The sequence below is a fragment of the Oncorhynchus keta genome, chromosome 8 (assembly GCF_023373465.1).
Source record: "Oncorhynchus keta strain PuntledgeMale-10-30-2019 chromosome 8, Oket_V2, whole genome shotgun sequence".
Lineage (NCBI taxonomy): Eukaryota > Metazoa > Chordata > Actinopteri > Salmoniformes > Salmonidae > Oncorhynchus > Oncorhynchus keta.
In genome coordinates this window covers 44,009,619-44,024,010 of record NC_068428.1, presented here as the reverse complement: position 1 = coordinate 44,024,010, position 14,392 = coordinate 44,009,619, and the positions used below count along the sequence as shown (strand labels likewise).

At 43.4% G+C, this 14,392-nt stretch overlaps 1 protein-coding gene across 1 annotated transcript in view; it reads right to left on the bottom strand.

Moving 5' to 3' along the window:
- The window catches only part of LOC127931309 (leucine-rich repeat-containing protein 74A-like), a 30,429-nt gene extending 26,614 nt beyond the window's left edge, over positions 1 to 3,815 (bottom strand). Inside the window, exons 1-3 of the mRNA XM_052523340.1 lie at positions 3,641 to 3,815; positions 2,832 to 3,031; positions 2,468 to 2,575 (exon numbers count right to left, since the gene is read on the bottom strand). Coding sequence (XP_052379300.1) covers positions 2,468 to 2,575; positions 2,832 to 3,031; positions 3,641 to 3,815 — 483 coding nt within the window. The remainder of the gene's footprint in view (positions 1 to 2,467; positions 2,576 to 2,831; positions 3,032 to 3,640) is intronic.
- Positions 3,816 to 14,392: the final 10,577 nt, after the last annotated feature.

The window sequence follows — 14,392 nt, the reverse complement described above, 5'->3', positions numbered from 1 at the left end:
ATAGTACTGCAGTACCCCTGCTATAGGTCTACAACACATTAATAAATAGTACTGCAGTACCCCTGCTATAGGTCTACAACATTAATAAATAGTACTGCAGTACCCCTGCTATAGGTCTACAATACATTAATAAATAGTACTGCAGTACCCCTGCTATAGGTCTACAACATTAATAAATAGTACTGCAGTACCCCTGCTATAGGTCTACAACACATTAATAAATAGTACTGCAGTACCCCTGCTATAGGTCTACAACACATTAATAAATAGTACTGCAGTACCCCTGCTATAGGTCTACAACATTAATAAATAGTACTGCAGTACCCCTGCTATAGGTCTACAACACATTAATAAATAGTACTGCAGTACCCCTGCTATAGGTCTACAACATTAATAAATAGTACTGCAGTACCCCTGCTATAGGTCTACAATACATTAATAAATAGTACTGCAGTACCCCTGCTATAGGTCTACAACATTAATAAATAGTACTGCAGTACCCCTGCTATAGGTCTACAACACATTAATAAATAGTACTGAAATAGCCCTGCTATAGGTCTACAACATTAATAAATAGTACTGAAATAGCCCTGCTATAGGTCTACAACATTAATAAATAGTACTGAAATACCCCTGCTATAGGTCTACAACATTAATAAATAGTACTGCAGTACCCCTGCTATAGGTCTACAACACATTAATAAATAGTACTGCAGTACCCCTGCTATAGGTCTACAACACATTAATAAATAGTACTGCAGTACCCCTGCTATAGGTCTACAACACATTAATAAATAGTACTGAAATACCCCTGCTATAGGTCTACAACACATTAATAAATAGTACTGCAGTACCCCTGCTATAGGTCTACAATACATTAATAAATAGTACTGCAGTACCCCTGCTATAGGTCTACAGCACATTAATAAATAGTACTGCAGTACCCCTGCTATAGGTCTACAACACATTAATAAATAGTACTGAAATACCCCTGCTATAGGTCTACAACACATTAATAAATAGTACTGCAGTACCCCTGCTATAGGTCTACAACACATTAATAAATAGTACTGCAGTACCCCTGCTATAGGTCTACAACATTAATAAATAGTACTGAAATACCCCTGCTATAGGTCTACAACATTAATAAATAGTACTGCAGTACCCCTGCTATAGGTCTACAACACATTAATAAATAGTACTGAAATAGCCCTGCTATAGGTCTACAACACATTAATAAATAGTACTGAAATAGCCCTGCTATAGGTCTACAACATTAATAAATAGTACTGAAATACCCCTGCTATAGGTCTACAACATTAATAAATAGTACTAAATAGCCATGCTATAGGTCTACAACATTAATAAATAGTACTAAATAGCCCTGCTATAGGTCTACAATATATTCATTGCTCTTAGCCTCCTATCCATAATCTAGAACTGAAGCTAAATAATATAAAAAAGAAATAGATATGTTTTTATAGAACTGAAACTGAATTAAAACGAGTAAATCAAGTCTGAAAACGAACTGAAACTAAACTGAATTCCTAATAAAAATCTAATAACGAATAGAAATAAAAACGAATGGGAAATCACAAAACTCAAGTAACCTTGCTTTGATGTTATGGCTCTGGCATTGGTAACCTAGGCTATGTCACCCTCTGGTGGAGGAAATGTAGAAACCAGAGACGTATACACTGCATGACCAAAAGTATGTGGACACCTGCTCGTCTAACATCTCATTCCAAAATCATGGGCATTAATATGGAGTTGGTCCCCACTTTGCTGCTATAACAGCCTCCACTCTTCTGGGAAGGCTTTCCCATAAAGATAACCATGCAATACTATTCTATAATACTATTCTTTAATAATATAATACTATTCTATAATACTATTCTATAATACTATAATACTATTCTTTAATAATATAATACTATTCTGTAATACTATTCTGTAATACTATTCTATAATACTATTCTATAATACTATTCTTTAATACTATAATACTATAATACTATAATACTATTCTATAATACTATTCTATAATAATATTCTATAATACTATTCTATAATAATATTCTATAATACTATTCTATAATAATATTCTATAATACTATTCTTTAATAGTATTCTATAATACTATTCTATAATACTATTATATAATACTATAATACTATTCTATAATACTATTATATAATACCATTCTATAATACTATAATACTATTCTATAATACTATAATGCTATTCTATAATACTATTCTATACGTACTAGACTCTGAATAGTAAAGTTCTCCTTGAACATCTCCATGAGGTACTATTCTTTAATACTATTCTATAATACTATTCTATAATACTATTCTATACGTACTAGACTCTGAATAGTAAAGTTCTCCTTGAACATCTCCATGAGGTACTATTCTTTAATACTATTCTATAATACTATTCTATAATACTATTCTATACGTACTAGACTCTGAATAGTAAAGTTCTCCTTGAACATCTCCATGAGGTAGCCAGTCCCCTCAGCCAGAAGGTAGTTGTCCTTCAGCTCCAGGTTACTAATCTGCACATCGCTCTATATGGCAACACATACAGATACAACCAAGTTATCTACTGTATCTCCCTACAGTCAACATACCACCAACCCTCGATGAGCATAACAACAGATCTCTGCAGCACTATCATTATAACTCTGCTATAGAGATAGATGGTCGGTATATGTCGGTATATGTCAAGTATTTTTGAGGCCTAGGCTTGAAAGTATCAAAATGAAACGACAGTTTCCCAGTCTCTTTATCCCAACCCCATGGTGGAGGGTTCATTCTACTCACCAGGAGGGTGATGGCCAGGGCTTTAGCACCCAGCGGTCCCAGGCCATGATGGTTGAGGTCCAGGGTGCTCTGCTCGTTGAGGTCCAGGGTGGTGGAGGCTAGCTGACGGAGGACGTAGGAGCAGGGGATCACAGCCGTCAGACGACAGGCCACCAGGTAGAGCTCTGTAGGGGAGACCAGCCTGTCTCTCCTAACCAGCTCTGGAGGATGAGAGGAGAGGAAACAAGAGGAAATGGAGGGGGAGGGAAGAGAGGAGAGGAGAAGGGAGGGAGGGGAAAGGAAAGGAAAGCAGAGGAGAGGGGGGAGAGGAGAAGGGGACAGGAGAGGTGAGGAAAGGAGAGGAGAGCAAAAGAGAGGTGTAGAAGAGAGGAGACAGGGAGAGGAGAGGAAATTAGGAGAAAAGGAAAGTAGAGGAGAGGAAAGGAAAGGAAAGGAGAGGAGAGGAAAGGAAAGGAGAGGAGAGGGGGAGATGAGAAGAGAGGAGAGGAGAGGAGATGGTTACTGGACCAAAGGCAGACATGGAGAATCCCTGAAAAGCTATTAAAAAGTCAGATTTGATGTACTGTGGAGTTTTGAAAATGTAAAAATGTATGTACTGTAGTGTTTGGTGAAATACACATACACTCACACAAACACACTCACACATCTCCCTCCCTCCCACCCTCTTTCTCACACACACACACACACACACACACACACACACACACACACACACACACACACACACACACACACACACACACACACACACACACACACACACACACACACGCACACACGCACACACGCACACACAGCTCCAGTAGTACCATCAGCCTCCAAGTCTGTGTCCCACTCGTCCCCACTGTCAGGCTGCTCTGCTGGGGTTGAGTCTGGGCTCTCCTCCTGGCCCAGACCATCCAAAACCTTGTCCGACCCCACCGTCTCCTCCTCCCTGTTCTCTGGGGCCGGTAGAGCCAGCACCTCCCCCTCGCTCTGAGACATCACTGCTTTGCATGTTTGGGGTCAATAAGAAATTGAATGCAATCAATTCAGGAAGTGATTTGAATGTAAAATTCCAAATTAAAAAATATATAAACAGCTTCTACTTTCAGATGATTTAGAATTCATTGAAAATAAACAACAACAAAACATATTATTGAATTGGATTTTCAGTTTACTTCCTGAATTGACTGCCTTCAATTCTACTTAACTCTGCTACCCTTGCCTTAAGCACGTCACTAAGACCACACTAGTAACAGGAGGGAGAAGGGGGGAGTATCTCTGATCCATGTTACTGCCCTGTATGGTTTTGTGGTAGTGTAATTCATTCAAAATTAGTATGTAAATGTTAAATCATATTTAGTGCTAGTGTAATGAATGTATATTTAGTGCTTGTAAGGTTCTGTATTTATTTTCTTAGTCAACCTTGTGTTCTGTTTTGTTGTGTTCTGGACCATAGCCCTGTTTCTTTGTGTTCTGGACCATAGCCCTGTTTCTTTGTGTTCTGGAACGTAGCCCTGTTTCTTTGTGTTCTGGAACGTAGCCCTGTTTCTTTGTGTTCTGGAACGTAGCCCTGTTTCTTTGTGTTCTGGAACGTAGCCCTGTTTCTATGTGTTCTGGAACGTAGCCCTGTTTCTATGTGTTCTGGAACATAGCCCTGTTTCTATTTGTTCTGGAACGTAGCCCTGTTTCTATGTGTTCTGGAACGTAGCCCTGTTTCTTTGTGTTCTGGAACGTAGCCCTGTTTCTATTTGTTCTGGAACATAGCCCTGTTTCTTTGTGTTCTGGAACGTAGCCCTGTTTCTATGTGTTCTGGAACATAGCCCTGTTTCTTTGTGTTCTGGAACGTAGCCCTGTTTCTTTGTGTTCTGGAACGTAGCCCTGTTTCTTTGTGTTCTGGAACGTAGCCCTGTTTCTTTGTGTTCTGGAACGTAGCCCTGTTTCTATGTGTTCTGGAACGTAGCCCTGTTTCTATGTGTTCTGGAACCTAGCGCTGTTTCTTTGTGTTCTGGACAATATCCCTGTTTCTTTGTGTTCTGGAACGTAGCCCTGTTTCTATGTGTTCTGGAACATAGCCCTGTTTCTTTGTGTTCTGGAACGTAGCCCTGTTTCTATGTGTTCTGGAACATAGCCCTGTTTCTATTTGTTCTGGAACATAGCCCTGTTTCTATTTGTTCTGGAACGTAGCCCTGTTTCTATTTGTTCTGGAACATAGCCCTGTTTCTATTTGTTCTGGAACGTAGCCCTGTTTCTATGTGTTCTGGAACATAGCCCTGTTTCTATTTGTTCTGGAATGTAGCCCTGTTTCTATGTGTTCTGGAACGTAGCCCTGTTTCTATTTGTTCTGGAACATAGCCCTGTTTCTATTTGTTCTGGAACGTAGCCCTGTTTCTATGTGTTCTGGAACGTAGCCCTGTTTCTTTGTGTTCTGGAACGTAGCCCTGTTTCTATTTGTTCTGGAACGTAGCCCTGTTTCTATGTGTTCTGGAACGTAGCCCTGTTTCTATGTGTTCTGGAACGTAGCCCTGTTTCTATGTGTTCTGGAACGTAGCCCTGTTTCTATGTGTTCTGGAACATAGCCCTGTTTCTATGTGTTCTGGAACATAGCCCTGTTTCTATTTGTTCTGGAACATAGCCCTGTTTCTATTTGTTCTGGAACGTAGCCCTGTTTCTATGTGTTCTGGAATGTAGCCCTGTTTCTATGTGTTCTGGAACATAGCCCTGTTTCTATTTGTTCTGGAACGTAGCCCTGTTTCTATTTGTTCTGGAACATAGCCCTGTTTCTATTTGTTCTGGAACGTAGCCCTGTTTCTATGTGTTCTGGAACATAGCCCTGTTTCTATGTGTTCTGGAACATAGCCCTGTTTTTATGTGTTCTGGAACATAGCCCTGTTTCTATGTGTTCTGGAACATAGCCCTGTTTTTATGTGTTCTGGAACATAGCCCTGTTTCTATGTGTTCTGGAACATAGCCCTGTTTCTATGTGTTCTGGAACATAGCCCTGTTTCTATGTGTTCTGGAACATAGCCCTGTTTTTATGTGTTCTGGAACATAGCCCTGTTTCTATGTGTTCTGGAACATAGCCCTGTTTCTATGTGTTCTGGAACATAGCCCTGTTTCTATGTGTTCTGGAACATAGCCCTGTTTCTATGTGTTCTGGAACATAGCCCTGTTTCTATGTGTTCTGGAACGTAGCCCTGTTTCTATGTGTTCTGGAACGTTGCTCTGTTTCTTTGTGTTCTGGAACGTAGGCCTGTTTCTATGTGTTCTGGAACATAGCCCTGTTTCTATGTGTTCTGGAACGTAGCCCTGTTTCTATGTGTTCTGGAACGTAGCCCTGTTTCTATGTGTTCTGGAACATAGCCCGTTTCTATTTGTTCTGGAACGTAGCCCTGTTTCTATTTGTTCTGGAACATAGCCCTGTTTCTATTTGTTCTGGAACATAGCCCTGTTTCTATGTGTTCTGGAACGTAGCCCTGTTTCTATGTGTTCTGGAACCTAGCCCTGTTTCTATATGTTCTGGAACGTAGCCCTGTTTCTATGTGTTCTGGAACCTAGCCCTGTTTCTATGTGTTCTGGAACGTAGCCCTGTTTCTATGTGTTCTGGAACATAGCCCTGTTTCTTTGTGTTCTGGAACGTAGCCCTGTTTCTATGTGTTCTGGAACCTAGCCCTGTTTCTATGTGTTCTGGAACCTAGCCCTGTTTCTATGTGTTCTGGAACGTAGCCCTGTTTCTTTGTGTTCTGGAACGTAGCCCTGTTTCTATGTGTTCTGGAACATAGCCCTGTTTTTATGTGTTCTGGAACATAGCCCTGTTTCTATGTGTTCTGGAACCTAGCCCTGTTTCTATGTGTTCTGGAACGTAGCCCTGTTTCTTTGTGTTCTGGAACGTAGCCCTGTTTCTATGTGTTCTGGAACATAGCCCTGTTTTTATGTGTTCTGGAACCTAGCCCTGTTTCTATGTGTTCTGGAACATAGCCCTGTTTCTATGTGTTCTGGAACGTAGCCCTGTTTCTTTGTGTTCTGGAACGTAGCCCTGTTTCTTTGTGTTCAGGAACGTAGCTCTGTTTCTATGTGTTCTGGAACCTAGCCCTGTTTCTATGTGTTCTGGAACCTAGCCCTGTTTCTTTGTGTTCTGGAACGTAGCCCTGTTTCTTTGTGTTCTGGAACGTAGCCCTGTTTCTATGTGTTCTGGAACCTAGCCCTGTTTCTTTGTGTTCTGGAACGTAGCCATGTTTCTTTGTGTTCTGGAACGTAGCCCTGTTTCTTTGTGTTCTGGAACGTAGCCCTGTTTCTTTGTGTTCTGGAACGTAGCCCTGTTTCTTTGTGTTCTGGAACGTAGCCCTGTTTCTATGTGTTCTGGAACGTAGCCCTGTTTCTATGTGTTCTGGAACATAGCCCTGTTTCTATGTGTTCTGGAACATAGCCCTGTTTCTAATTGTTCTGGAACATAGCCCTGTTTCTATTTGTTCTGGAACGTAGCCCTGTTTCTATGTGTTCTGGAACGTAGCCCTGTTTCTATGTGTTCTGGAACATAGCCCTGTTTCTATTTGTTCTGGAACGTAGCCCTGTTTCTATGTGTTCTGGAACATAGCCCTGTTTTTATGTGTTCTGGAACATAGCCCTGTTTTTATGTGTTCTGGAACATAGCCCTGTTTCTATGTGTTCTGGAACATAGCCCTGTTTTTATGTGTTCTGGAATATAGCCCTGTTTCTATGTGTTCTGGAACATAGCCCTGTTTCTATGTGTTCTGGAACATAGCCCTGTTTTTATGTGTTCTGGAACATAGCCCTGTTTCTATGTGTTCTGGAACATAGCCCTGTTTCTATGTGTTCTGGAACATAGCCCTGTTTCTATGTGTTCTGGAACATAGCCCTGTTTCTATGTGTTCTGGAACATAGCCCTGTTTCTATGTGTTCTGGAACATAGCCCTGTTTCTATGTGTTCTGGAACATAGCCCTGTTTCTATGTGTTCTGGAACATAGCCCTGTTTCTATGTGTTCTGGAACGTAGCCCTGTTTCTTTGTGTTCTGGAACGTAGCCCTGTTTCTATGTGTTCTGGAAAGTAGCCCTGTTTCTATTTGTTCTGGAACATAGCCCTGTTTCTATTTGTTCTGGAACATAGCCCTGTTTCTATTTGTTCTGGAACATAGCCCTGTTTTTATGTGTTCTGGAACATAGCCCTGTTTCTATGTGTTCTGGAACATAGCCCTGTTTCTATGTGTTCTGGAACATAGCCCTGTTTCTATGTGTTCTGGAACCTAGCCCTGTTTCTATGTGTTCTGGAACGTAGCCCTGTTTCTTTGTGTTCTGGAACGTAGCCCTGTTTCTATGTGTTCTGGAACATAGCCCTGTTTTTATGTGTTCTGGAACCTAGCCCTGTTTCTATGTGTTCTGGAACATAGCCCTGTTTCTATGTGTTCTGGAACGTAGCCCTGTTTCTTTGTGTTCTGGAACGTAGCCCTGTTTCTTTGTGTTCAGGAACGTAGCTCTGTTTCTATGTGTTCTGGAACCTAGCCCTGTTTCTATGTGTTCTGGAACCTAGCCCTGTTTCTTTGTGTTCTGGAACGTAGCCCTGTTTCTTTGTGTTCTGGAACGTAGCCCTGTTTCTATGTAATATATAATAATAATATATGCCATTTAGCAGACGCTTTTATCCAAAGCGACTTACAGTCATGTGTGCATACATTCTACGTATGGGTGGTCCCGGGAATCGAACCCACTACCCTGGCGTTACAAGCGCCATGCTCTACCAACTGAGCTATGTGTTCTGGAACCTAGCCCTGTTTCTTTGTGTTCTGGAACGTAGCCATGTTTCTTTGTGTTCTGGAACGTAGCCCTGTTTCTTTGTGTTCTGGAACGTAGCCCTGTTTCTTTGTGTTCTGGAACGTAGCCCTGTTTCTTTGTGTTCTGGAACGTAGCCCTGTTTCTATGTGTTCTGGAACGTAGCCCTGTTTCTTTGTGTTCTGGAACATAGCCCTGTTTCTATTTGTTCTGGAACGTAGCCCTGTTTCTATGTGTTCTGGAACATAGCCCTGTTTCTATTTGTTCTGGAATGTAGCCCTGTTTCTATGTGTTCTGGAACGTAGCCCTGTTTCTATGTGTTCTGGAACATAGCCCTGTTTCTATTTGTTCTGGAACGTAGCCCTGTTTCTATGTGTTCTGGAACATAGCCCTGTTTTTATGTGTTCTGGAACATAGCCCTGTTTTTATGTGTTCTGGAACATAGCCCTGTTTCTATGTGTTCTGGAACATAGCCCTGTTTTTATGTGTTCTGGAATATAGCCCTGTTTCTATGTGTTCTGGAACATAGCCCTGTTTCTATGTGTTCTGGAACATAGCCCTGTTTTTATGTGTTCTGGAACATAGCCCTGTTTCTATGTGTTCTGGAACATAGCCCTGTTTCTATGTGTTCTGGAACATAGCCCTGTTTCTATGTGTTCTGGAACATAGCCCTGTTTCTATGTGTTCTGGAACATAGCCCTGTTTCTATGTGTTCTGGAACATAGCCCTGTTTCTATGTGTTCTGGAACATAGCCCTGTTTCTATGTGTTTACTAAGCCTTTTCCCAGCTCGTTTGTGAGAACCAGTTATAGCCTTCAGTCCTAGTTTTGATTCACCTGGCCTGTTTGCCTACCTGTGTATGACCATTGCCTGTCTGTGACCACGATTCCTGCCTTCTGCGAAGGTGAAATAAACACCTGCGCGTGAATCTACATCTTTTTCTCCCTGAGTATTCATTAGTGCTCGTGTAAGGAATTCATATTTAAGTGCTAGCGGAATGAATGATTGTTTTACCATTTATTCATAGCTACAATTATTCTCATTGAGAACTATTTTGATTGTTGGTCAGCTGTTTATGAAATATATTTTGTCTTTAGTTTTGTACAAAAACTATAACAGATTTGAAACATATGTAAATGTATGTGAGTTAGATATGCCTAATAATGGTGTGCATTGTTATCATACCTTAGGTGCCTTGAGCTGCAGCTGTGAGGGAGTCCGAGATGTGGAAAGAAGAACACTGGGATTCTATCAGTGACAACACTAAAGCATTTAGACTGTAGAACACATTGTTGTCCAGGTAACTAGTGCAGCAAAATTCTAGCACCCACAGAACAATACAATTGCATCACAAAGAGATGAATAGAGTACTAATATTTCACTCTAACTACAGAGACAGTCATGTCTGACTGTTCTGGAGCTCTGTTGTAGTTCTGTTGGAGGGGACCTGTGGGGTTTACCCTGGATTTTACTGTATCTGTCTCTCTGGGTAGACGGCTGGGGTTTACCCTGGATGTTACTGTATCTGTCTCTCTGGGTAGACGGCTGGGGTTTACCCTGGATGTTACTGTATCTGTCTCTCTGGGTAGACGGCTGGGGTTTACCCTGAATGTTAATGTATCTGTCTCTCTGGGTAGACGGCTGGGGTTTACCCTGGATGTTAATGTATCTGTCTCTCTGGGTAGACGGCTGGGGTTTACCCTGGATGTTACTGTATCTGTCTCTCTGGGTAGACGGCTGGGGTTTACCCTGGATGTTACTCTATCTGTCTCTCTGGGTAGACGGCTGGGGTTTACCCTGGATGTTACTGTATCTGTCTCTCTGGGTAGACGGCTGGGGTTTACCCTGGATGTTACTGTATCTGTCTCTCTGGGTAGACGGCTGGGGTTTACCCTGGATGTTACTGTATCTGTCTCTCTGGGTAGACGGCTGGGGTTTACCCTGAATGTTAATGTATCTGTCTCTCTGGGTAGACGGCTGGGGTTTACCCTGGATGTTACTGTATCTGTCTCTCTGGGTAGACGGCTGGGGTTTACCCTGGATGTTACTGTATCTGTCTCTCTGGGTAGACGGCTGGGGTTTACCCTGGATGTTAATGTATCTGTCTCTCTAGGTAGACGGCTGTAACAACAACATATAGGGAAAGTCAAGGGGTGTGAATACTTTCTCAAGGAACTGTATGTCATTGTCAGCAACACTGGTCCTTCAGCTCAGACCACTTCTGTTTATCTGAGGATGGGCAGAGAGAGTCATGGTCGTTAGTTGTCTTTTAGTTTGACCACAGAAGTCATAAAAACATATATATATATTCTTGTTGGTTTGGAGAATATTCCATCAATATTCCATCAATATTCCATCAATATAAGATATTAATGTTCTAGACAGGTTTCACGGGAACGTTACAAGAGCATTTATGTGTCCCAAAGAAAATTCATTGCACATCACCCCTTGTTACAGTTGCCAAGCCTATCGAGGCCCTGATTGGTGAACCACTGATCCATTCACAGCTCTTTTTTCTGTTGTCAAGGATACTCACTTGCACACAGTGCTTATAACATACAGTGTTTTTAACATATTTGACACACGTTGTGCATGTTCATTTATACACAATCATTATTATTCAAAGTGTCCTCACCTGGGATTTGAACCCACAACTGTTTGGTCCACCGTGTCTGTGTCAGCTATCAGTTGATTTGATTATTCTCTCATCATTGATTTGATTGACTTATTTCAGCAATTTAAATGTAAAGGCTTGTCTAACGTTGGTGGGGGGGGGAGCATGTTAACCTGAGTCAATATGATTAATAAAATAATTTATTGAGTTTTAACAGATTTTAGATTTACTTTGAAGAGCATCCACCCTGTTGCTCCCACCTATCAAGTTGGGAGGAGGGGTTTTAGGGTTTCCTCTGGACAGGGCCTAACTATACTGGGGAGGAGGGGTTAAGGTTTCTTCAGGACAGGACCTAACTATACTGGGGAGGAGAGGTTGGGGTTTCTTCAGGACAGGGCCTAACTATACTGGGGAGGAGGGGTTTTGGGGTTTCTTCAGGACAGGGCCTAACTATACTGGGGAGGAGGGTTTTAGGGTTTCCTCTGGACAAGACCTAACTATACTGGGGAGGAGGGGTTTTAGGGTTTCCTCTGGACAAGACCTAACTATACTGGGGAGGAGGGGTTTTAGGGTTTCCTCTGGACAAGACCTAACTATACTGGGGAGGAGGGGTTTTAGGGTTTCCTCTGGACAAGACCTAACTATACTGGGGAGGAGGGTTTTAGGGTTTCCTCTGGACAAGACCTAACTATACTGGGGAGGAGGGTTTTAGGGTTTCCTCTGGACAAGACCTAACTATACTGGGGAGGAGGGGTTTTAGGGTTTCCTCTGGACAAGACCTAACTATACTGGGGAGGAGGGGTTGGGGTTTCTTCAGGACAGGGCCTAACTATACTGGGGAGGAGGGGTTAGGGTGTCTTCAGGACAGGGCCTAACTATACTGGGGAGGAGGGGTTAGGATTTCTTCAGGACAGGGCCTAACTATACTGGGGAGGAGGGGTTGGGGTTTCTTCAGGACAGGGCCTAACTATACTGGGGAGGAGGGGTTAGGGTGTCTACAGGACAGGGCCTAACTATACTGGGGAGGAGGGGTTGGGGTTTCTTCAGGACAGGGCCTAACTATACTGGGGAGGAGGGGTTGGGGTTTCTTCAGGACAGGGCCTAACTATACTGGGGAGGAGGGGTTAGGGTGTCTACAGGACAGGGCCTAACTATACTGGGGAGGAGGGGTTAGGGTGTCTACAGGACAGGGCCTAACTATACTGGGGAGGAGGGTTTTAGGGTTTCCTCTGGACAAGACCTAACTATACTGGGGAGGAGGGGTTTTAGGGTTTCCTCTGGACAAGACCTAACTATACTGGGGAGGAGGGTTTTAGGGTTTCCTCTGGACAAGACCTAACTATACTGGGGAGGAGGGTTTTAGGGTTTCCTCTGGACAAGACCTAACTATACTGGGGAGGAGGGGTTTTAGGGTTTCCTCTGGACAAGACCTAACTATACTGGGGAGGAGGGTTTTAGGGTTTCCTCTGGACAAGACCTAACTATACTGGGGAGGAGGGTTTTAGGGTTTCCTCTGGACAAGACCTAACTATACTGGGGAGGAGGGGTTTTAGGGTTTCCTCTGGACAAGACCTAACTATACTGGGGAGGAGGGTTTTAGGGTTTCCTCTGGACAAGACCTAACTATACTGGGGAGGAGGGGTTTTAGGGTTTCCTCTGGACAAGACCTAACTATACTGGGGAGGAGGGTTTTAGGGTTTCCTCTGGACAAGACCTAACTATACTGGGGAGGAGGGGTTTTAGGGTTTCCTCTGGACAAGACCTAACTATACTGGGGAGGAGGGTTTTAGGGTTTCCTCTGGACAAGACCTAACTATACTGGGGAGGAGGGGTTTTAGGGTTTTCTCTGGACAAGACCTAACTATACTGGGGAGGAGGGGTTTTAGGGTTTCCTCTGGACAAGACCTAACTATACTGGGGAGGAGGGTTTTAGGGTTTCCTCTGGACAAGACCTAACTATACTGGGGAGGAGGGGTTTTAGGGTTTCCTCTGGACAAGACCTAACTATACTGGGGAGGAGGGTTTTAGGGTTTCCTCTGGACAAGACCTAACTATACTGGGGAGGAGGGTTTTAGGGTTTCCTCTGGACAGGGCCTAACTATACTGGGGAGGAGGGTTTTAGGGTTTCCTCTGGACAGGGCCTAACTATACTGGGGAGGAGGGTTTTAGGGTTTCCTCTGGACAAGACCTAACTATACTGGGGAGGAGGGGTTTTAGGGTTTCCTCTGGACAAGACCTAACTATACTGGGGAGGAGGGTTTTAGGGTTTCCTCTGGACAAGACCTAACTATACTGGGGAGGAGGGTTTTAGGGTTTCCTCTGGACAAGACCTAACTATACTGGGGAGGAGGGGTTTTAGGGTTTCCTCTGGACAAGACCTAACTATACTGGGGAGGAGGGTTTTAGGGTTTCCTCTGGACAAGACCTAACTATACTGGGGAGGAGGGTTTTAGGGTTTCCTCTGGACAAGACCTAACTATACTGGGGAGGAGGGGTTTTAGGGTTTCCTCTGGACAAGACCTAACTATACTGGGGAGGAGGGTTTTAGGGTTTCCTCTGGACAAGACCTAACTATACTGGGGAGGAGGGGTTTTAGGGTTTCCTCTGGACAAAACCTAACTATACTGGGGAGGAGGGTTTTAGGGTTTCCTCTGGACAAGACCTAACTATACTGGGGAGGAGGGGTTTTAGGGTTTCCTCTGGACAAGACCTAACTATACTGGGGAGGAGGGTTTTAGGGTTTCCTCTGGACAAGACCTAACTATACTGGGGAGGAGGGGTTTTAGGGTTTCCTCTGGACAGGGCCTAACTATACTGGGGAGGAGGGGTTAGGGTGTCTTCAGGACAGGGCCTAACTATACTGGGGAGGAGGGGTTAGGATTTCTTCAGGACAGGGCCTAACTATACTGGGGAGGAGGGGTTAGGGTTTCTTCAGGACAGGGCCTAACTATACTGGGGAGGAGGGGTTGGGGTTTCTTCAGGACAGGGCCTAACTATACTGGGGAGGAGGGGTTGGGGTTTCTTCAGGACAGGGCCTAACTATACTGGGGAGGAGGGGTTAGGGTGTCTACAGGACAGGGCCTAACTATACTGGGGAGGAGGGGTTGGGGTTTCTTCAGGACAGGGTCTAACTATACTGGGGAGGAGGGGTTGGGGTTTCTTCAGGACAGGGCCTAACTA